The sequence below is a fragment of the Mesoplodon bidens genome (assembly GCF_964165515.1).
Source record: "Mesoplodon bidens genome assembly, chromosome: 2".
Lineage (NCBI taxonomy): Eukaryota > Metazoa > Chordata > Mammalia > Artiodactyla > Ziphiidae > Mesoplodon > Mesoplodon bidens.
In genome coordinates, this window is record NC_138177.1 from 18,485,790 (window position 1) to 18,510,680 (window position 24,891).

Here is a 24,891-nt window from a genome sequence, read left to right on the forward strand (position 1 = left end):
AGACACAGCAGTAAGTGTCTTAGATCTTAATGTCACTATCTGTTAAATGCTTTTATTTGTTCCAAGAGGTTTTTTTAGTTATGCTGAGTTTTCTAGATAGATTTTTTTTTTCTTTTTATGCAACATTTGTATCTCTGAAGGCTTATCTCTTTCATTGTTTAGGACTTCCAGAATAACACTGAATAGGAGCGGTGATAATGTTGAAGAAAAGCATATTTGTCTGGTTGCTGAGTTTAGTGAGAATGTCACTATTTCACTATGAAGAATAGTGTTTGCTGCTGGTTTCTTATAGATACTCATTATCCAGTTAAGGAAAATTGCTTCTATTCTTAGGTTAACAGGATTTTTTTTTAAGTCAAGAATAGGTATTTTCAGCATCTACTGAGATTCAGACAACATACTAACCCTTATTATTTTGTACATGAACAGGATATATGGAGATGAAAGACAAAGTCCCTGCCCTCAGGAGCCTAGTCTTATAGGTGAAAAAGACAGATAAATAAAAATTACTATACAGGGGGATACATGCAGCTATAGAAAAAATATGTTCATTCTAAAAACATTTTGGAAATGAGAGTAAAAATAATAAATGTTTGCACAAAGTACAAAGGTAGCTAAGAAGATGGAAAATGATTATCCATGGTGAATGGGGGAGGGAGGAGAGAATAGTAAAGGAAAGCTTCCAGTAAGAGATAACCCATCTAGGGGATGGAAAAAAAAATGCAGAGGAGAACACGAGCTAAAACCTGGGTGTATTTGGAAGCTGCATATGTTTGGAAGCTGTGTGTATTTGGAAAACTTTGACTAGTTCATTATGGCCAGAATGTAAAATACTTTGGCAATTCGAGATTAAAAGGCTGGAAGGTAGGCAGAGCCTAAATTATGAGGAGTTCTACATATCATGATGAGGAAGATTTTATCCTATGATAGGAAGTCATCGAAGAGTTTTAAGTAGCAATGAGAGATACGATGAGGACTGCATCTTATAAGGATGCCTTTGACAGTAGCAGAGCAGGTGGACTGGAGTGGGCAGAACTGATGGTAGAAAGATCAGTTAAGGTGTTAAGTCCATATGAGAGAAGATGAAGGCAGTGGAAATGAGAATTGAGAATAGAGAACACGTTTCAGGCATATCTGGGAGGTAGAATTGATGGTAACCAATAAGATGCTGTGGGAGGGGTGGAGATAAGATGCTGGAAGCAGGTATGTCTAGTTTTATTGCTAGATTTCAGTTGGATGCCTGGGTGGATGGTTACATCATCTTTTTTTTTTTTTTTTTTTTTTTTTTTTTTTTTGCGGTAGGCGGGCCTCTCACTGTTGTGGCCTCTCCCCTTGCAGAGCACAGGCTCCGGATGCGCAGGCTCAGCAGCCATGGCTCACGGGCCTAGCCGCTCTGCGGCATGTGGGATCTTCCCAGACCGGGGCACGAACCTGTGTCCCCTGCATCGGCAGGCGGACTCTCAACCACTGCACCACCAGGGAAGCCCTACATCATCTTAAGAAGGGAAGACAGGCGGGAAAACAGGTTTGGCAAAGCCTTTGGTCCCAGACTGTGTTTTGAGATTTTTGTTAGATGCCTAGATGTCAATATCCTGTAGCAGTTGCATATTATAAATCTGGGGCTTAGTTGAGGTGTTTTTGAAAATGATACCAATATTGTATATATCACAAAATGATCACCACAATAAGTCTACTTAATATCTGTCACCTTACATAATTACAAATATTTTTTCTTGTGATGAGAACTTTTAAAATCTACTCTTCTAGGGACTTTCAAATAGGCAGTACAGTATTTTAACTATAGTCCCCATACTGTACATTACATCCCCATGACTTATTCATTTTATAACTGGAACTTTGTACCTTTTGACCCCTTTTCATTTATTAGCTGAAATGTCTTGCTGGAGATGTGAGTGGTTGTTAAAATTGTTGATAAACCAGAAAGAGGATATAGGGAAGTGCTATACAGTATAGTAGATGCTAGCCACATGTGGCTATTTTTTTCTAACAGCTTCATTAAAATATAATTCACATACCATACAATTCACCCATTTACAGAGTACAATTCAATGCCTTTTAGTATATTCAGAATCATCCAATCCTTACCACAATCAATTTTAGAACATTTCATCACCCCCCCAAAAAAGCTCTGTACCTTTCAATAGTCACTCTCATTTTCCCTCATCCCTTAAAATTAAAAAAAAAAAAAAAGGTTTTGATGATGTGGCACCAGCCTGCCTCCCCGACCTCACTTTATAACACTCCTCTCTTTGTTCACCTTACTTCCGCCTACTCTGGCTTCCTTTCTGTGTTTGCTTTTCTCCTTTCTCTTCCCAGAGACAGTGTGCTTATTATTCCCACTAATAATCCCAGCTCTCAATATGGTTGACCTCTTTCCATCCAGTTTTCGGCTCAGACATCACCTCTTCAGAGAAGACATCCCCACTTTATCTACCGGATATCTTCTTCCCGCCCCCCGCCCCTGCCTCCGCCGCTTCCCAGCTCATCTTCCTGCTTGAGTTCCTCTACAGCATTTTCCACAATCTAAAATAATTTCATTTACTTATTATCTGTATTGCTTCACAAGAACATGAGCTCAACAAAGGAACAGACTTATGTCCACTGTTGAATGTTCAATACCTAGAGCCATGCCTAACATACAGCAGGTGCTCAAAAAATATTTGTTGAGTAAATGAATGATGGAATAAGTGGAGGCCAAGGTGAGAGAAAACATGGTATTTGGGGGGAACCTTAAATGGTTGAGCATGGCTGGAGTATGGGTTAGTGAACAGAGGTGATCCTGGAGAAGGAAGATGCTATAACATCAAGAGGTTCATATGTCATTGTAATGAACTTGCATTTTATCCTAAGGGCAATAGGAAGCCATAAAAGATTTTTGAGGAAGTGAGTGGCATTACTAGATTTGGCTTTTTAAAAAACCTGGAGCCAATGAGAGATGGATTGGAGAGGAGTAACAGTGCAGGAAGGAAGATTAGACAGGAAGACACTGCAGTGATTCAAGGAAGAAATAAAGGGGTGTGAGTGTGTAAATTAATGTAGAAGAAATGGGAGTGGAGAGAGAATGCAGACTTCCAAATATGTCACTTGGATAAAGTTTTTATATAAGAGCCTACAGAAAATAACTTCAAAGTTATTCTCACATTGTACTTAGATTTTTTTTAAAAAAATTAGGTTTAGTCCACTGTTTGCATATAGATAGAGAACTCGTTTCTTAGAAGGAAGTACTTTCCAAACATCGCCAATTATCAGGATCACCTTGGGGATTTGTAAAATAATTTAAGGAGGGATAGGCAAGAATGAAGAGTTTTTTAGACATAATTCAGAGATACTTGTGAGACATCAAAGTAGGCTTTTGGGTATAGAAATCTAGAGTTTGAGAGTTCTAAGCTAGATACAGATTTTGGAATTCTGGGTAAAAGGCCCTTAAGTGAAGCCATATTTGTGGATTAGATCATCTAGAGAGAAGCTAGGACAGAATCATGGTGAATACTGACATTCAAGGAAAGGGAGACAAAGAGAAACCAAGAAAGGAGACTGAGTAGGAGTGGTTATTAGGGGGAAGAAGAAAAACAGGACAGTGCGAAGAGAGTTGTAAGAGGGAGAGGGGCCAATGGTGTCAAAGCCACAAAGCCCTCTTCTTGCAGCTGCCTTGTGAAAACAGTACTCCAACACCGTCTCTAGTGAGTGTTACACTTAAATGACTACCGAATCCCTGGAGTAGCTGTCTTGAAATACACAGAATTTTAAGACAAAACCGCTTGGCTAGAGCCTGTGAATTCCTATTTTCTGAAAAGCTTCCCAGGTGATTCTGACATGCAGTGGGTTTGGGAATGATTAATTTAAACCACTTGCTTAATAACAATGAGAGAAATTTATTTAAAAGCGCAAGACAGAGACCTAAACAATAAAAACCTAGGCAGGGGCTTCGCAGGGGCTTCCCTGGTAGCGCAGTGGTTGAGAGTCCGCCTGCCGATGCAGGGGACACGGGTTCGTGCCCCGGTCTGGGAAGATCCCACATGCCGCGGAGCGGCTGGGCCCATGAGCCATAGCCGCTGAGCCTGCGCGTCCGGAGCCTGTGCTCCTTAACGGGAGAGACCACAGCAGTGAGAGGCCCGCGTACCGCAAAAAAAAAAAAAAACCTAGGCAGAATGTCAGAATAATTTTGATAGCATATATTATAATCTTCCTTTGGAAGGAATAGGAGCAATTACCTAACTTTCCACAGTTAAACTGCATAATGATGCCATAAGGATAAAGTAATGCCCACAGCAGAGAATACATAGTTTCCAACTACTTAAAAAAAGCTGGTGAATAACAGAGAGAGCTAGAATTAAATAATTTATTATAAAGAAATGTTTCTCCAAAATGTTTCATCAACATATAGAATGATATTTTAATGTATTCAGAATGGGAGTAGGAAAACTTTTACATTACTGTGAAAGACAAGAATGAGATTTGGGTAATAACTTGTGGTTCTGTGCCCTAAAGAAATCTGGTTTACAAAACAGGAATGCTAATTCAACAGTGCACCAGGATGGCCAGCTGGAACTAAGCTTTACTTTCACTGCTCCAAATAAAAGGAGGAAAAATGAAATGTGAAATATACTGACTTTACAAGTTTTCCAGATGTCAAAATTGGTCTGGTCGATTCATTAATGAAGACGTTTAAAAATTCAATTTTCTACTCCTAAGTAACCAAATGTAAATCGGTGATCAACAATGAATGAAGTAAAGGTAGAGCTCAAATTCCACCCAATTAGTTTTAAAATGTTTTATTTTGAGGAGCAAGTCCTTCTCCTGGCTGAGTCGACGAGATTTCCCTTCAAGGAACAAGTACATTTTTAACAGATTCGGGAACTCTACTTGCATAGTAGTCATAATTCCTCAGTGTGGCCAGGACGCCAGCTGAGTTCATGTGCTTCACTTCCTTGTTATACTGAAGGGCATTTCCATGGATATCGGTTAACTTGCCTATGGAAAAAACATCAATACAATGTCAATGGCTGATCAGATCATTATGTTTCTAGTTATTTCTAAGAGCTTCTTGCTTCCCTATATAATAATATCCTTTGAATTCTGGATAAAATAAGGAAGATAATGCGTGACCACAAAGGTTAAGTATTAATTCACTTGCAATTTAAGACTACAGAGGAACTTGACTAACTAAAGGCTAAATCATTATTTTTTCTCCCTGATTAAAATAATTTCACTTAGTATTTTCAATTTATACTTCTCAGTATCAATTAATTTCTCTTTTCCTGGAGTGATTACATTTCCTATTGGTTATACTCCATCACCCACAATTCCTGGTTTCAAAAGTGTTTTCTTCATTCTACCATTTATTAGTAACACTTTATTTGGTAAGAGTTTAAGTGAAGTATGCTGATAAAACATAACTGTGTTATATTACAGTCTCATTTAACATTCTAATGAGAATGGATCGTGATGAATTTAACTTCCTTGTCATGTAATATGCTGAGATATCGACACAATAATGTATCAGGAGAAATGATAAAATAAAAATCAAGTGTTTAAGAGTAGATGTGATCTGATGTCTATTTGAATTAGAAAAATCATCTTGCTATGTATATATCTGTAGTACTTTTGCAGGCTGATTAAAAAAATTCCAACTCTATGATCTTTAAGCGCTAGCACTGAGACATTTACCAATACAATATTGGCTCAAAAGAAACTAATGAGGATGATGATGAATATTTTACTTTTCAAGAAAAAAAAACCCTAAAAGCATTAAAGCCACAAATTAATAAGGGTTTAATTAAATGAACTGTGTGCAGATCAAGGTCCAAAAGAGAAACTGTAACTAAAGGAAAATGAATTCACTGAAAATCTACTTTCTCACCTATGAAATGCGAGGCTTAGATTGGATAACCTCTAACTTTCCTTCTATCTTTTATATCCTAAGAGTCTAGGTAAAGTAACATTACTGAAATATCATGTCTTAGCATAATACAAAAACTGTATAAAAATTGTAATTCCCCAAAATAAAATGGACTAACCTCCCACAGCATGTAAAATGACTTCTGGAGCACAGGTATCCCACTTCTTACATCCAGGACTTGCAAATACATAAGCAGAGGCTTTGCCTTCAATCAGCTGAATAATCTGTAAGTTTAACAGAATAATTATCCCTCAACCATGAAATAACTGAGGTACAAATAAAGAGAAACTGCTTGTTTCTATCAGTATATTTCAATTCCTGTGTCAGACTTGGGTTAAAGCCTTTAGCAGGTGAAAATGAGTATTATGAAGAAATATATAGAATACATGCATAATAATGTGATGGATGAGACACTAGGCAATAATCTGATGGGGAAAAAAAGAAGTCAAATAAGCTACAAGGAGGATATCTGAATGGTCTCTATATTCTAAGTTAGTTAAAATAAGGTTTTCTTTTTTATGCTGTCTTTTCTTCTTACAGTAAAAGCAATATATATTGTAGAAAAATAAAGCTTTTTAATCTTGTAAAAATTTGACCATTATTATATAAAGGATACAGAAATATCAACCAGTACAATAATGTATAGGTTGTAATAAGTCCTAACAGATATGTGATGCTGACTAGTCTAACAAGCAGTTGTATAAGTCTTTGTTTTGGTATCATATCTTGTTGCTATTTCTGCTACCAAAGTATGAATTTTAAGAGTCATCTTGGACTTCCCTGGCGGTCCAGTGGTTAAGACTCCGTGCTTCCACTGTAGGGGGTGCGGGTTTGATCCCTGGTTGGGGAACTGAGATCCCGCAAGCTGCACAGTGTGCAAAAAAATAAATAAGTAAATAAAAATCAAATCAAATCAAATCAAACAGTCATCTTACTAATGCCTGTAATATTCATACAAAACTGAGGTCACTGAGGGACTTCCCTGGTGGTCCAGTGGTTAAGACTCCATGCTTCTACCACAGGGGACACGGGTTTGATCACTGGTCAGGGAACTAAGATCCCGCATGCTGCGTGGTGTAGCCAAAAAAAAAAAAATCTGAGGTGACCGATAGAAACTGCATAAGTCTCAGCAGTAACTTGCTATCAGCCTTTCATTAGTTGCTTGACTTATTTTTTGGTTATACTGTAAAGTAATTAGTGCTGTAAAATTTAGACTTCAAATATTGAGATGAAGAGGCCAGCCTGGGAGAATAAGGAGAGCCTCAGTGAACACAAGGTAACCAGCTATTCTTTTTAGGATTACTGTATTCAATGACACGTTCAAACCATTAACCCTTGCTGCAGACTTCTGAGTAAAAGCTTTCTCTTTCTTTTAAGAAATCTGTGTCAAGTCTTATTATGTGCCAAGAACTATGCCAGGTATATTTTTTGAGGGAAGAGGGACTGTGGCTTTCGTCCAATTCTCAAAGAGGTCCTTGATGCAGAAAAGTTAAGAACTGCCCAGCAGGTCTTTGCAAGGAGAAAAGGTGGGAGCTGTGTAGGGTGGGGACTTTGCTCCTACAGGGAATGGTACCTCCTTGGGAATAAAAGAGGTAATGGCATTTTGTAGTTACAAAAGTAGGGGCAAAGGGCTTCCCTGGTGGTGCAGTGGTTGAGAGTCCGCCTGCTGATGCGGGGAACACGAGTTCGTGCCCTGGTCCCGGAAGATCCCACATGCCGCGGAGCGGCTGGGCCCGTGAGCCGTGGCTGCTGAGGCTGCGTGTCCAGAGCCTGTGCTCCGCAATGGGAGAGGCCACAACAGTGAGAGGCCCGCGTACCGCAAAAAAAAAACAACAACAAAAAAAAGTAGGGGCAAAGAGAAATCATATTTCAGTGACTATCAGGAATATATTTTTACTTTGAAGTGTTTTACATTTTTTTCAAAATAGTGCTATTTTTAAACTTCCATTTTTCATCCTCTTACAAGTAAATGCTTTGAGAGGGAGATCACTTTGGAAGCTGCTGTAAAGGCTGGTTGAGGGATGATGACAGGTTTCACCTAGGGCACTGGCAGTTGAGATGGATGAGACACTAGGGAAGAATTAAGAAGATCTATAGGTAGGATCAGATTGATCAGATGTGAGGCAGGAAGGAGGCTAGGATGGCTTTCAGATGTCTGGCTAGAGCAGTTAGAAAAATGGCGGTGCCATTAAGCATATAGGAAGTAGGGAGAGGAACACATCTGGGGGCAGGTAGAAAGAGGATGCGTTCCAACTGGGGATGCCGAATTTGAGATACCTGATGGATGTCATCATGACAACCAAGGGGCAATCAGATGAGAAGAGATCAGGGATGGAGATCAAATTGTGTTCCAATTCACAATGTTCTCAGGAAGATGGGAGCCTAGGTGAATGAATGGGGTAAGTATCCAGAAAGGGGCAGGCAGGCCCATCCTGGAGTCTGTAGAAGAAAGGTCTGGGAAGTAATCCAAGAGGATCCTTGAGAAAATAAGGACTGGCAAGAGGCCCGGGGTCTTCTCATCACTGAATTCTCTTAGGTAAAAAAGACTTGAACCACAACATTTAAAAAAAATTCAGGGACTTCCCTGGTGGTCCAGTGGTTAGGACTCCACGCTTCCACTGCAGGGGGCACAGGTTTGATCCCTGATTGGGGAACTAAGATCCCACATGCCACATGCCACGTGGTACGGCCAAAAAAAAAAAAAATTCAAATGTTGCTGAAATGTGTCTTTAATGGCAAATTACAATCTTTAATCTCTTCTCCCAAACTCTTATTTCACATTTTGTAACAGCTCAGTATTTCTTTTAATAATTCAGTTGCATTTCAGGGTAGATGATGGATGGATTTTGGTACCTTATTTCCTGCTCCTCCCACCCGCAGCACATCATCAGGGTTCATAGCAGCAACGCAGTCCGTAACCAACTGGCTGTTATGGGACCGGGTAGTTGTGATAATGTGTTTCCCGGCAGGCACTTCTTTCAGCTGAAACCCGAAGGCACCTAAACCTAAAACTCCCCAGATTGTTCTCCCCAACACAGCATCTGGTCCTGCCTATGTAAATGGGTGAAACAATGGCAAAGCTTGTCATCATTTGGAGAGAAAGTTTCGCTATAAATAGAACATTTAGTTATATTAGCAACATGATTTTTTAAAAATAAAAACATGATAATGTTATAAAGTACAAAAGCAGTATCATTGACAAAGAAATTTTCCTGAGAACATCAACTGATCATTCTCATTGTTGTTTTGGTTAATAATTGGGTTTCAGGGAGTTCCCGGGTGGCTTAGTGGTTAGGATTCTGGGCTTTCACTGCCGTGGCCTGGGTTCTATCCCTGGTTGTGGAACTGAGATCCCACAAGCCACACAGCATGGCCAAAAAAAATAATAATAATTGGGTTCCAAAGGTACGGAAAGGAACTTCTGGTTATTCCCTGGAGTCTTCAGGAAAGGCAACATCACATACTGATTCCTGTTCCTTTCAGAATTATCCAACAATCTCATTATTGTATTTGAAAACAGCTGTTTGCAAAAGGTATGTAAGTCCCCAGGAAATGAAACACTGTGTATTGATTACTTTTCATTGTCCAAGGAACAATAAGAATCACATTACTATGGGAATAGGTAATGGTGATAATATAATAATGCTGCTGGGCTTCCCTGGTGGCGCAGTGGTTGAGAGTCCGCCTGCCGATGCAGGGGACACGAGTTCGTGCCCCGGTCCGGGAAGATCCCACATGCTGTGGAGCGGCTGGGCCCATGAGACATAGCCGCTGAGCCTGCGCGTCTGGAGCCTGTGCTCCGCAACGGGAGAGGCCACAGCAGTGAGAGGCCTGTGTACCGCAAAAAAAAAAAAAAAAGTCTTTTATCTGGCTCAAGAGAGCAATGTAGAGCAGTGGCTAAGAGCCTGGACTGCAGTTTAGATACCAGATCTGCCATTGACCAACTAGGGCAAGTTACTTGTCTCAGTTTCCTCTCCTGTAAAACAGGGATAAAGGCTTCCTTAAAGGGTTTTGGTGAGTATCAGAAAGAGATAATGCATGTGAATCCCTCGAGTCTGTCAGTACACAGTAAGCTCTTGATAAATGTTAGCTATGATGATAATGACTTTAAATTGGACATTCAGCCTTGAAAACTACCAACAAAGCTAAGCAACTTTTCTCCTTGTTGCAACAAATTTTAAGGCATAAGCAAGAGAGAAGGAAGAGAGAAGAGAAGGAAAGTGTACAGAAGGGAATGTGGTGAAAGGACAGGTAACAAAGGAGAGAAGCAGAGCAGGAGAAAATGAGCTGGTACATGGGACAGACAGTGACTACTGGGCTACCACAAGCTGCCTACCTCTTTTCTGCCTACCAGTGCAGCTAAAAGCCTAGCTATTTTTCTCACCTTTGCTTCATTCCTGGGTTCCCTTAACTTTTGATTTTCATTGTTCTGTGGAAAGTGAATACAATTTTTCTAATCTTAGAAAGAAGTGATGGAAATTGTTAACAATTCCTAAGCGCTTAGATCTTTTTTTGATAGAAGGTGCCACGCACTGCAATATTATCTATGAATTAAATGCCCCTATTCAAGTAACAGTATTAGCTTGCTTTAAAGTTTACATGATAACTGCAAACTTGTGTCTGCATATAATACTGTATAAGCATTAGTCGTATTAAAAGAATTAATGGACTCTTAAGCAGTTCAATATGAGACTTTCCCAGTAATGAATGCATAAATATTTTTGCTGAATAATCGTAAGATGCACATGATTATAAATAAAAAGTTATAATCACATAAATGATATTAAAAACAACAAATTTATCTTAGAAATAGAGATTAATCCTGCTCTTAACTCAAACTGGAAATTCAGAAGTAATAGTCCCCACTCTGGTTACTTTGTTGCTCCAAAGTTCTATCAAAGTCACACTAACGTAAATACCTTAAGTATTTTATTGCAACAATTTCCTTTAACATTTAACGTGATCTAACAGTATATTCCTGATTTGGAATTACATTAGCCTCTTACTTCTAAGGAAGACAATTTCTTGGGAGTATAGTAGAAAGTCAAAGCAGATTAGAGAGAAAAAATGAGAGAAAAGAGTACAAGAACATATTTAGTTAATGCTGACTATAATTGAGGCACTATGTAGTATTACCTGCAAAACAACATGGCTAGCCTCTTTTCTTGGTTGAAATGGTTCATTTCTTCAACGTGCTTCAAGCACCACCTGTAAATCAGGTGTCTCAATGACCAAGCTAACCAAGAGCCATATCAGTAATTCCCAAACTTTTGCTTATGATTTGAATCAAAAGGCATACATAAAATATATGTGCAAATCATACAGTGTGTCTGTGTACAGTCACATACATACACACACATTCCGGGTATCAACACCCCCCAGAGGACCTGATTCAATACATCTGGGGTATGACCTGGGAATCCTTACTTTGAAAAGCTCCCCCAGATGACTGCATGTGCAACCAAACTAGAAATCATTGGATCAGATAACATTAAGAATCATATAATACCATAATTATTTATCTAATAAAATATTTTGGTATCAGTTATAGTAATACCTGGTAGTTGTAATATGGCTGGTTAATAACTCCTGCTATGGCTTTTCCTTCATAAGCAATTCCAATAAGAACTGTTACATTGTCAAGAAGACCTAAAAAGAAGAAATTTGTATCAATTACATAACTTTCTCAGGTTATGACTCATCCTCAGCACATCAATGGCTCCAAGTTATTTTTGCAATAAAGGTAAGGAATTTGCAATGATTCATCCATGATTAAACCTACTTCTGGCAAAATACACAACTTATGAGAGTTGGCCAGGGACAGAAGTAGGGACTACGGTCACTTAATTGAATTGATACACATGGTCTCATTAGTAATAATCTGTAAACCAATCAAGTAAATCAGCCGTAACTCTGCAGCCATCATCATTAGATTCCTCTGTGCCCCCCTCTACCACCATCCAACTCACCTCTGCCTGCTAGATCACTCTCGATTCCAGGATTACTCTCTAGATTTGCATTTCAAGCCTCTAAATGAAGATTTCTCACAGTGGGGCCAATGGACTAACAAACAGCATTAGAATTAACTGGCTCAATTTTTTCAGTACAGATTCTCAGGCTGCTTTGCAGAGCTAGTGAGTCAAAACCTCTGGAGGTCGGGGTTGAGAGCTGAACAAGCTGTTTAGGTGTTCTTACACTCACTAAAGCTGCCTAGAGCTCCCCTATTTCTCAATAGATTACAGAGACATTTTCACATGTAATACGGGATTCACTCATCGTAGATATGTCTCAACCAAGGACAGAGAGTTTTTTCTAGGACTTACGAGACAGTTTTCTTTTTTCAGCTGAGAACCAATATAAGAAAACCTACGTTGATCTTCCTCTCAAAAATAAGAATCTAAGTTTATGCTACACTCCTAAAACCTACCACTCTGGCTCTGAGCCTGTCACGTCTCCCTTTAACGTTGCCAACTTTATTTTAATTTGCTGCTTTCTAATTTTGCTCATCTTAGATAATTTCGGGAAGGACACATATTGCACTGTGTTTCAAAACCCATCTTTAGAGGTGAGGCTGTGCAGTGAGCAGTTCACAGAGGAAGCGAGCGAGGGATGGGCACGGGATGGTGGCAGAGCAAGGCGACACAGTGACACTTTTCATCATTTTTCTACCCAATAAAGCTGGGGATTCAGTATAGTCCCTTTGGTTACATTGGTTTAATGTTAGTTATTTTCATCTAGGGGACATTAGGATTGTGGGACTGGTGGAATATGGGGGGGGGTGGTATTTGAAGGAGATTAAATGTTTACAAGTAAACATCATATATTAGTCCTACTGCTGTCAAATACAAATATAAAAGATACCAACCTTCAGTATATTCCTTGGTACCATCCAGAGGATCAACCCAGACCACAAGCTAAAAAAGAGGAAATGTCCAAATTGAGCATATAAAATTTAAAAGATTGATTTAAATAGATAAACTAAAACTACCTTTTTTTAAATTTTTGAAATTATATTATGGGTGGCTTAAGCCAATGTCATCAGTTTTGTAATAATTAAAAAATAATAGTAAAAAAGTATTTTGTAATAAAATATCAACACAACATTGTAAATCAACTATACTTCAATAAAAAAATTTTAATATAAAATGGTTAACTGGTAAAAGTTTATTGCTACCTGAACACTAAACATGTGGCCATGAACATCCTGGGCTCTAGATGGTGATATAAGGAAAACTTTAAAGTGGCACCAAAAATGTTTTGTGTGGATGCTACTCATTTTTATATATAAATGTTGATTTAAGATAAATAATGACAGTCTGATTATCGTAAGGACACATGTATATGCGGCCAAGAAAATTGAATGGTTTATAAAACTGGCAGCATAAAAAAGAAATCCCCTCTTCTTAGGACTTTTAATATGATTCAGGATATGCAGCCATAAACCACTAGACTCTTGATATAAATTTGTGAGGGCATATTTCTGATGGGAGACACCGCATCTTTTTTTTCTATACTGCATATCACAGAACAAAGTGCCTTATTCATAGTAAGTGCTCAACGAATGAGTGTTAAATAAATTAAAACTCAAAAATTAAAGAAGTTTGATAGCTATCTGAAGTCATAGATTTAATTTAAGCAACAATAAAAAGCAAGGGGGGTAATTTTTATGGCCTTCCAAAAATATAAGGTAGCAATCCATTTCATCTCCTTCTAGCTCCAATACCAATGAAATGTTTTACTACCAAATTTACTAAATAACAAATTAGATTTTCTCCCTAAAAGTATTTTGTTTTTCAGCCGTGTCACACGGCTTGTGGGATCTTAGTTCCCTGACCAGGGACTGAACCTAGGTCCCAGCAGTGAAAGCACCCAGTCCTAACCACTGGACTGCCAGGGAATTCCCTCAAAAGTATTTTTAATAACAGTTTTAGTGTGAAGAGGAAATCAATAGGATGAGAAAATGAACTTGAAGTTAATAGGTTAGACATCCCATATGGTTGCCAGGCACTTATATGTTGGCTCTGAAAGATTTCAAGTTCCTGGTTTCCCTTGTTTTATAACTACCAAGTTTTCATCATGATGGCAAATTTTATTTCCTTTACTACGACAAAAACTGAAGATTAATAGAAAGTTAAGTAATAACATGGATCATACGTCTTCCTCTTTGATAGCACTGTACTGTGATGGGCATGGTTGCTTCAGTATCTCCTCCCACTGACCATCTTCAATCAGCTCTTGATCCACGTCTTCAGGAGGCAGATCCTAAAGCAGAGAACACTGATGATGACCGAACCTGTTTCCTGTTTACAGAATACCGTCTGTCTCAGCAACAAGAAGAAATGCAGTATCATAGTTCTCACTAGTCCTTCCTGTTTACCATTTCTATTTAGAGCTTTTAAAGCACACTGAATAAAATTGCAAAAACAACCACATATGGCTCATCAAAGTTGATTACAAAGGATCCCAACTTCATTATCCTGAACAAGGATTAAAAAGAAAAGAATTTTTAAGTATTATATGCTTATTTACACAAGTGACTCTGCCATCAGCTATGTCTAACTCTCAAATACATGAGATGTCAATTCCTTCACCTTTACAGTGTTAGTCTTTGAATAAGTGTGCAAATAAGCCTTAATTTTAAAAAAAACAGGAAAAATAAAACCCATTTTATTCCAAAGTTCTAGAACTCTACCCATCTTATACTTTGTATGTTGAATGTCACAACAGTAACCATATCATCTATGGTCAAGAACTGACATATGTGGCCTAGAAATAAACCAAAATATTAAAAGCAGATATTTTCTGAAAGTTCAAGAAACATGATAGTTATTTTTGTGTTAAAACACAAAAATATAATGCTTGAAATCATAAAAGTAGTGTATAAATCACTAAAGGGGCAACTACAAGTCCATATAGTAAACAGGGATTTAAAAAAATATATGATAGTCTTACCTCTTCCCCTATAATTGTTAGTTTGGGGAATTTCCGTGCCAAAGAAGAGCATATGCTCATTTGAACTAATCGGTCTGCCTTGGTCTGCAGGTCTGTTGCACAGGTCTGTAACAAAGAATGCACACTTTAGCAGAACTAAGTATGAAATAAGTTGTTCTTTGATGCCTCATGGGTGATTATCTATATCCATTTAAATTACACTGTCTGTTTTAAGATTGATCAAGCTTAACATCATATGAGTCAGTTTCTTGGCTGGATTTTTCTCATGGGATTTATAGTGGCTAAAGTTTGGAAAGGAGCTTTTAAATTACTTAGAACATTTTCTCCCCCAGTTCACAAATTCCTTTTATAAGATCTCTACATTAATCTTTTGCTTAAGCAGGTTGACAGACAGGAAACTCACAATTTTCAAGGCAGTTAATAATAATAAATAACTCTAGTTATTTAAAAGGTATTTCTTATATGGATCCTTCTATAAACTCCACTCATTAATCCTAATTTTAATAATTCAAGAGGTCCTCAGAACGATTCATTATTTCTTATTTCAAAATTTTTATTTCTAAACTATAAAAAAATGAAAGTGAACGGCAGTAATATTTACTACATAACTCACCTATGGCACTCAACTCAATCCATAACTCACATAGTCACACTTGTGAAAGACAGTGACCACTTCCTTGGTTAGCTTGCTTTCAGAGAATTAGGACATGTTGCAATTTATACATGCCTGTTTAGGTGGATTTACACATTATTTTATCTTAAATAGCAGATCTTTCGCAATACTTTGTAATGAGATAAGGAATGACTATGAAAATCAAACTCTTTTCTGCCACAGTGAAGTTTGCTGGTTATCTCAATGTAAAGAACAATTTTGCTAGAATGTGGTGCCACAGAGGCAGAGATCTTTGTTTTATTTTCTAAAGAACTGTGCCTGGCACACAGTAGGTGCTCTGTAAATATCTGTGGAATGAAACTACTTAAAAGAATTGTTGAAATCGAAGATTACTTACCTATCAATCAAGTTTATCAAGACACATTGATAGCCGTTCAACTCTATGAGGAAAGTTATCCCAACTCTTCTCTAGGATAAGATATTCCCTGCTCTTTCTACCGACATAGTGCCAGATCTCCACCATTCTAGATACTTTGTGTGACAAATCTGTTTTTGCCCTCTTTTAAAATGAGGTGATATAAAGTACTAGAAGTGTCTGACCAGTAGAGAGGACAGTGAGGTTATTATCTTTCTTTCTAACTTGAACACTATATTTCTATTACTCCTTAGCTATCGGCTACAAAGTGGTCCATCTAATATAATCACAAGAGAAAATCAATTTAAACAAAATAAATAACGCTAAGAGAAAAATATGCAAAGATATGATCCAAAATATTGGGTGGTGGCCTAATAGATGATTTTGTACTTTTTGCTGTTTTTCTCCACTTCCTATGTTTCATAATAGAGAAAACAATAAAAAAGAAAAGACTAAGATTAGCAGCCTTCTGAAAGTAGCTGTTTTACATTGTTGGCTTGTCATTGAGCATGTATATGATCAACTAAAACCTCTTTTTCACACAAATTTGAATCAGACTCCCCCCTTATTACTTGAACATTAATATAGGACTTTATTCCTATTGTAATATCTTCTTGAATTTGGCCCACCTTTCTCAGAGTTTGCAACTATTTTGAATACTTATTCTGTAATCCAATACAACAACTAGCCCTTCCAGCTTCATTTTATTGACATATTTGATAAGTATCCTTTCTACATCCTCCTCTTCCACAGCACTTTTGAAAAGATGCATTCAACAAATTATTTAAACTGTATTTAAGTTAATGGCTAAAGAGAAAAAGACAGTCAGGAGCAGAGTCCTACGATCTGTCAACCAGTGACCCTTTTCCAGCTTGAAAGTGAATCATGAATAAAATTATGGGGTAATATTGTTCACCTAGTTATGAGTACACCTAACCATGGCTCAGGATGGGGGATGAGAGATATCATCTATATATTATAAATAGCTTGAATGCTTTTTGAAAATGGAAAATGAGGGACTATGACAAATTTTTTTTAAAGTTGATTCAAATCAATTTTGATTTCAAAATCAAGATATCCTATATATATTTCCTATACTATTAAGCCCATAAATCTATCAAAAAAGGAAATGAGAGTTATTTCACTAGTTCTTGTGATTTTTATTCTTAATTTTTAAAGTAGTTATGTTGAATATCCTATAATTAGTTCACAGGAACTTATTTCTAAGTTGTTTTTTACTTATATATAAGGTCCTTATTTTTTTATACAAATAGTCTTAAATAGATGCTTGACTAATCATAAAGGAGCGTCTTAACTACATCTCTATTTCAAATCATTAAAATGTTTATCATATCCTAAAATTTTCCCACTTGGGCAAAATTACAATTTTCCTTAAAGATTAGGACAAAAAGTCAATATGTGGAAACTTACACTTAAAATTTGTAATGTGAAATAATCATCAAATCTTGTGGAAGAAATTATATTTTAAACTAGAACACATGCACAGTGGGACTTCTTTTAAGAATCAACCACCACTATAAACTATCTTTCTGTTAATTTACCTAAGTTTTTAATTACCATACTGGAAAGAAAACCTTTGCTTTAGGTTTCTTTTCCATGCAGAAAAAACGTTTTAAAGCTTTGAATATAGGGGATACTTATTTAAATGCCAGATGTTACCAAACATGTCAAGTTCACCAAGGACTGCATGGCTTTGCATGAAGTAGATTACTTCAGGATATGAAGCTTGATTCCATTGCTCTGGAGCTAGACAGCGGTTAGAAGGCCCAGTCATATAAATAAAGGTTTTGGAGGTAGAAAGTCTGGAGTCCTCTGCAGAGCAGAAATGGAGCCCATTTGAACTAAGGGTCTTGCCATCTCCATAAGGGAGCCATTGACTATTTCAACTATTAAAGTCTGTCCAGATTATTATATCCTTTTAGCTAGACCTCAAGGGACAAAAACAGAGTTGGTATGAAATGAGACAAGACTTTCAGTACCTTCTGCACGATACCCAGGTCTCCTTCAGCAATAACACGCCTGACTATTGTTCCTGCCTTTTGAGCAATAGAATATGCTGAAGCCACCAACCGCATCAACACAGTGTGACTGGAAGCCATGATGTGCCTTAAAGGAAAATCGAGAGAAATGTTACGTTACTTTCAAAGCCAACTGCTGGTTTCATTTATTCGAATTCAATTCAACATATTGGTATTGAGTGTTTACGTGGGACTGCTTCAATTAACTGTGTAGATTCTCTAATAAACATTTACTAAGAGAGACTTGGAAAAAGACTCCATTTCAGCATTAGCTCTCGCAATAACTTCTATAGTATTCTTTTTCTCTGCAGATGGGACATTTTGAGGCATGGGGGTAACTGGCCCAGGACTATGAACATGTGAAAAAGTTTTATCTATGACGAGTATAATGTACAAAAGCTGTGGACGTGCTGCAGGGGCTAAAAAATAAGGTGTAATATCTGCCCTTAAGGAGCTAATATTTTGGTGGGCTGAGGGTAAAATACTGTAACCTAATGTCTATAACATAAAACTGGTAAGTGCTGACAGAGGTATGAAGAGCATAAGGGATGTGTGTGTATGTGGGAAGTAATTAAAAAGGGGAGGGACTGCATGTGATTGCATTTAGTTTCCGAAACTCAATGAATATTCCTTTAGAGATTAAATAAAATTTAATCTGCTGGTTATTGACTACCATCCTCATCAGTAGCAAAATAAAGAGAACAAGCAGCATAACCGCCGGACTGAAGACCAAGCATTTGGAAAAGTAATGAGTGTCAAGCAGCCCCTGGCCCAATAAAAAATATGAAAAAAACAGTCTTTAGGATCAAGTACTTTCCTTTTGGAAAATACAAATTCAAATCCTGCAATTTTATTGACTGCTTTGAAGCTGGGCTACCTCACCCAGATTCCCTCTGGGGTTGAAGGACTTACTTCCCCAGCTGTTGAGAGGGCTGCCAACAGATGGTCTTTGGCTGCCACCTTTCTTTATGAATTTATCTGCTGAGAAGAGTCATTTCACCTGAAACTGGTCAACAAGGGGGTGTAAAGGCCATTCCTCACTCCAGCTGGGCTGCCACCCCAATTCTGATGGGCCTTCCTAGCTTCCAAATTCCCAGTGGGGTGGGCTGAGCCTTAGTTGGGACTGAATCATGGTCCAACTTCCCTCATCCCCCATCCTGAGCCACTGTTAGGTGTACTCATAACTAGGTGAACAATGTTACCCCATAATTTTATTCATGATTCACTTTCAACCTGGAAAAGGGTCACTGGTTGACAGATTGCAGGACTCTGGTCCTGACTGTCTTTTTCTCTTTAACCATTAACTTACATACAGTTTAAAAAATTTGTTGAATGCATCTTTTCAAAAGTGCTGTAGAAGAGGAGGATGTAGAAAGGATACTTATCAAATATGTCAATAAAATGAAGCTGCAAGTCCTTAACTTCCTTATAGCAGTTCAGATTACATCCACTGTACCTCCTTCCCTACCAGTTTTACACCTTCTGGGTTGTAAAACACTAACTTTTGTAAGCATGTCTCTCTGAAAGCTTATCAAAAGCAGGGGTTAAAGGCACAGGCACTGAAGCCTACTTCCTGTGTTCAGTTCCGAGCTCTGGCACACATTAGTTGTGTGACCTTGGGAAAGCCACTTAAATTCTCTGTGCCTCTATTGGTAAAATGGAGCTAGCAATAGTATTATAACATAGAGTCATGGTAATTATTAAATCAGTCTCTGGCACAAGGTAAGCACTAAATAACGCTGGCTAACCATTATTACAATGATTATTCTCATTGCTGGCTATCCTGCAGGGACATTAGGGCAGCGTTAAGGGCAAAAAAAATTCCTATAGCTTCCACAACATTATTTTGACTCTGAGGATATAATATTAGCAATATGACCCAGAGTCACAGCGCAGGTTCTTTTTCATAATGTTCTGGGCTTGAGGCTTGGAATATGAAAAAAGGTTGTACAACATTTAAGGCAATCAACCTAATATCCTATCATTTAAGGAATCTTTACAGCTGTCAACATGGCTAGTTCAGAAGGACAAAAACAATAGGAATCAATGATCCATTTCTTCTCATAGCCTGGGAGAGGTATCTTGAATTCAGTATAAAGGTGGTGAGCATATGAGGAGTAGGTTCTTAAAATAAATGATGAAATGGGAACCCAGGGGGAGTGCAGTAGTATCCAAGTTGAGGAGATGGAGCTGGGTGTCTGCGGAGGCCAAGATGATAGGAGTGTGCAGGGCAGAGTACCAGAGAGACCTCTGGAGATCTGCTAATCAGTGCAGGCAGGTGAGGGAACTACCTGATGCCGGGGCATGCACCTCCCGAAAGGAACATTAGGTGTGATCTTCAGAGCTCACACGGCTTGGGAGTTCATGCACCCACTAGCCAGTGGGAGACCTCATAATCCACAGGACACTGGTTAGAGTAACACACATTGCAGGTGGGAATGTAAGAGGGTGCAATTACTTTGGGAAACAGTTTGGCTGACCCAGCATTCCACTCCTAGCTATTTGCCAAGAGAAAAAAAAAGTGTAAGTCCTCACAAAGACTTCTTCATGAATTTTGTTTGTTTGTTTGGTTGGTTTTTTGTTGGGTTTTGTTTTTTTTGGCCACACAGCGTGGCACGTGGGATCTTGGCTCCCCGGCCAGGGATCGAGCCCGCACCCTCTGCATTGGAGGCACAGATTCTTGACCACTGGACTGCCAGGGAAGTCCCAAGACTTCTTCATGAATGTTTATAGCAGATTTATTTGTGACAGACAAAATCTGAAAACAACCCAAATGTCCCCCAACAGGTGAGTGGATAAACAAATTTTATCAAATTATACACTTTAAATATTTACATTGATTGTATGATAATTATACCTCAATAAAGCTGCCAGAACCATAAAAAAAAGAAAGAAAAATAAATAAATGGTGAGTTCCCAATCAAAATGCTAAGATAATTTATCTTTTGGAACTTGACTATAACAGAGAAAATTCTGAAAAAAAGAGAAATGAGCATATATCAAAATATGATATAAAACTATAGTAATTAAAAGTTTAGTCCTGGGCAGAATTTGAGAGATAAATCAATGCAATTAAATAAATTCCAGAGATAGATCCAAATACACTAAAGGTGATAATTCAAACCATGGAGGAAAGTTAATTGTGCAAAAAACGGTGGGGACAACTGCTAATCTTTTAAAAAAGTGTTGGAATCTTTTTGCTTCTTTATATCAATGTATATTCCAGATCAATGCATGATTTTAAAAGTAAAGAATGAAACTATAAAAGTATGGGGATAAAACATGAGTGAAATGTTTTATAAATTTGGAAAAGCACTTTTAAATGTGACTAAAACCAAGAATCCATTATATATTGATAAATCTGAAGGCATAAAAATTAAAATGTCTATATAGCCAAAATACCATAAACAAAGCAAACAGATGAGTGACAAAATGATAACAAAAATTTGTATCACATACTAAACAAATGTGCTAATTTTTGTTACATAAGGGGCTTACATATATCAATATGTAAAAGATTAATTATTCAACAGAAAAATGTGCAAGTGACGCCAATAGGCAATACTTAGAAAAATAAAAGCAAAGGCCATTAAATCGTGAAATGCTCAATTTGAAATGAAATGAAAGAAATGCAATCTAAAACAATGAGAAATGATTGTTCATATGTAAGACTGGCATAGATAAGAAAGTTTGCCCAGTGTTGGCAGGAGTGTGAGTGAAGATCCTCCTGAGCATTATTAGCGAGGATGTAAAGCGGTGAAACCGCTTTTTTGAAAATCTTATTAGCAGTAAAATGTACACATCTTTTAAACTAGCAATCACATTTTCAGGGGATCTAAATAAATAAAGCAAGTCTACAACCAGAAAAGGCAGTAGGAAGAATGCCTGCTATTTTAACGAAATTTAATTTTAGGCGTAAGACACTAAATTTGGATGCACTAAAGAACCCACCGTCTAAGTCTGCCTTGTTATTTCAACAACATATGACCATTAAAAGACCCCGAGGCACGAAAATAATAGTACAGGTAAACAGTCAAAATGCTGACACTCAAGAATCTAGGTCCGATATCGGAATATCTGGAGAAGTACTCTGATTCGCGTACTTTTTTTTTAAACATAAATCCTTTGAATCTCTTCATATCTGTGCAGAGGGGTGGAGTTAGGGGACCAATAAACTACTCAGATCTGCCTAAGGCCCTTGCGCTGCTCCGCAGGAGAGAAAATTACTTACAGTTACAGGACTGGCACCAAGTCAGACGAGAGACTTCAGGGGTAACCAAACAAGCGTTACCAAGCAACAGGTCCCCCGCAGCGTCCAGTACAGCGCTTACCCTCCGGGGATAGGTCGTCAGTGGATGCAGACTAAACCCACCTCAGCTACTGAGCATGCGGGAAGTTCGGCGCAGGCGCAGAACAGCTATTTTGCCACCGCCCGGTCTGACTCCAGACCCGCCGGAAGGCTACACTTGTCCGTGTTTTCTCCAAGCTTTCTAAGCTTTCCATAGGCGCCAGTCCCCTGAAGTCAAACCGAAAGGTGTATCAAGTAATCATTCTGGTTTCAGGTGTCTTCCAATCCACTTTGTGCGCACAGTTTACTCCTAAGATGTTTGTCGGGTTAATGATACCGCCCCGTGGCGGCAGGCGGCTACTTAACCTCGAAACCCTACGAGTCCGTGGACTGGCTTCAGGTGGTCCACGACGCCCCTACCTCTGTTCCCCCTAAGAAAACTTTATGCAGAAGTGTGTTACTAGCGTTTATTTTTTATTTTATTTTTTAAAGCATTTATCAGACTCCTGAAAGGGTCTGTGACCCTTTCATTCGGCTACTGATTAGTCCTGGGAGATTTTTTCTCTTCCTGGTCGGATGTACCATATTAATTATTTTTGTTTGTTTTTTTGAAGCACAGGAAAAAAAAACCTAATTACGACTTTTATTGCACTGCCAAAAGTAAAAACAAACAAGCAAAAACAAAAATTGCCTGTTTATTCATTTTGGCTTTCACCATATATTTAAGGAGCACACTTCTTGTGTCTGCCTGTATTTCTGTGCGCATGTGGGAGCCGACCTGCGGTGAGAACAGCAGAGTGAAGAGGCAATGATCATTTTTTTTCAGTACTGAAAAGCAGGGCCCTGTCATTAAAATATAATAACATAAAATAAGATGACAGAGTTAATAGCAAACATATCAGTTATAACAACAAATGTAAATTGTTTAAACTCATCCATTTAAAGACAGAAATTCTCTGATTAATTAGAAAGCCAAACCCACTGTTTCATCAGAGTAGAATTCAGGATAAGAAAAATTATCAAAGGGAACAGTCGTTTCTTTTGTTAAAGGTATCCTTTATATTAATAAAACTACTTTATTTTTAAACATTTTAAAATTAAATAAATAACCCATCACTACATTCTTGTTGCTAAAAAAGAAAAACAATCGGAAACCCCCACAACAATCTGTCCAGGCCTTTTCTTTTTTCTTATTTTCCTAGTTTCATATGCTTTATTTTATTTTCACTTTTATTTATTTATTTTTTTTGCAGTACGCGGGCCTCTCCCTGTTGTGGCCTCTCCCGTTGCGGAGCACAGGCTCCGGATGTGCAGGCTCAGTGGCCATGGCTCACGGGCCCAGCCGCTCCATGGCACGTGAGATCTTCCCGGACCGGGGCACGAACCCGTGTCCCCTGCATCGGCAGGCGGACTCTCAACCACTGCGCCACCAGGGAAGCCCTATTTTCACTTTTTAAAAGAATAAATTTATTTATTTTTATCTTTTGCTGCATTGGGTCTTCGTTGCTGTGCACAGGCTTTCTCTAGTTGTGCAGAGCGGGCTTCTCGTTGTGGTGGCTTCTCTCATTGCCGAGAATGGGCTCTAGGCATGCAGGCTTCAGTAGTTGTGGCATGTGGGCTCAGTAGTTGTGGTGTACGGGCTTAGTTGCTTTGCCGCATGTGGGATCTTCCCGGACCAGGGCTCGAACCCATGTCCCCTGCATTGGCAGGTGGATTCTCAACCACTGCGCCACCAGGGAAGCCCCATTTTTTTTATTGGGTAAAAGATTCATTAAATTCTATAGAGCTTTACAATTTTCAAAAATTTTGCACATGATTTCGTATAATCCCATAATAACCTTTATCCCCTACTCCTATATTGCCCCTTCCCCTTCCGCTCTCTCTGCTGGTAAGCACTAGTTTGCTGTCTATATGTGTCTGCTTCTTTTCTGTTTTATTCACTAGTTCATTGTATATTTTAGATTCCACGTATAAGTGATATCATAACAGTATTTGTCTTTCTCTCTCTGACTTATTTCACTTAGCATAATGGCCTCCAAATCCATTCATGTTGCTGCAAATGCAAAATTTCATTATTTTTTATGGCCGAGAAGTATTCCGTTGTATATAGACATAACACATCTATTCATCTGTTGATGGACAGTTACGTTGCTTACATACCTTGACAATTTTGTAAATAATGCAGCTATGAACATTGGGGCACATGTATCTTTTCCAGTTAGTGTTTTTGTTTTTCTCGGATACATACCCAGCAGTGGATTTGCTGGATCATATGGTTGTTGTTTCTAATTTTTGAGAAACCTCCATATTGTTTTCCACAGTTGCTGCACCAATTTACATTCCCATCAACAGTGTAGGAGGGTCCAGACCTTTTCTTAGAGTTTCTGTCCCCAGATTGGAATTTTGCTTTATCTTTCCTGATAATGCAGAGCCATACTGCACCATCTGGTTTTGTAGGTTAGACAATTAGGAAAACTCTAAGAGCAGAATACTTACAAATTTTTTACAGTGTTTTCCCCACTACTTTATAATTGTTTTAGCTTCATCTAATTCAACAGCAGTTTGTTCTTATTTTTTAGAGACATGCCTTTACTAGATTCTTAAGAACATCAGCTCAGTTTTCATTAAAGAAAAAAAAATTGGTTTGGGAATTCCCTGGTGGCC

General features: G+C 38.1%; 1 protein-coding gene across 2 annotated transcripts; it reads right to left on the minus strand.

Annotated features, from left to right (window-relative positions):
• Positions 1 to 4,346: 4,346 nt before the first annotated feature.
• BPNT1 (3'(2'), 5'-bisphosphate nucleotidase 1) lies at positions 4,347 to 22,302 on the minus strand. Of its 2 annotated transcripts, XM_081224869.1 has the most exons (9): positions 22,171 to 22,302; positions 17,901 to 18,027; positions 14,873 to 14,977; positions 14,075 to 14,182; positions 12,786 to 12,834; positions 11,478 to 11,569; positions 8,774 to 8,971; positions 6,039 to 6,144; positions 4,347 to 4,992 (listed from the first exon to the last, which is right to left on the minus strand). In XM_081224869.1, exons 2-9 carry the CDS (start codon positions 18,018 to 18,020, stop codon positions 4,844 to 4,846), a joined length of 927 nt encoding a protein of 308 aa, XP_081080995.1. In that variant the 5' UTR covers positions 18,021 to 18,027; positions 22,171 to 22,302; the 3' UTR covers positions 4,347 to 4,843. The 2 variants fall into 2 exon arrangements, with proteins under 2 accessions (XP_081080995.1, XP_081080996.1); XM_081224870.1 differs by lacking the exon at positions 17,901 to 18,027.
• Positions 22,303 to 24,891: the final 2,589 nt, after the last annotated feature.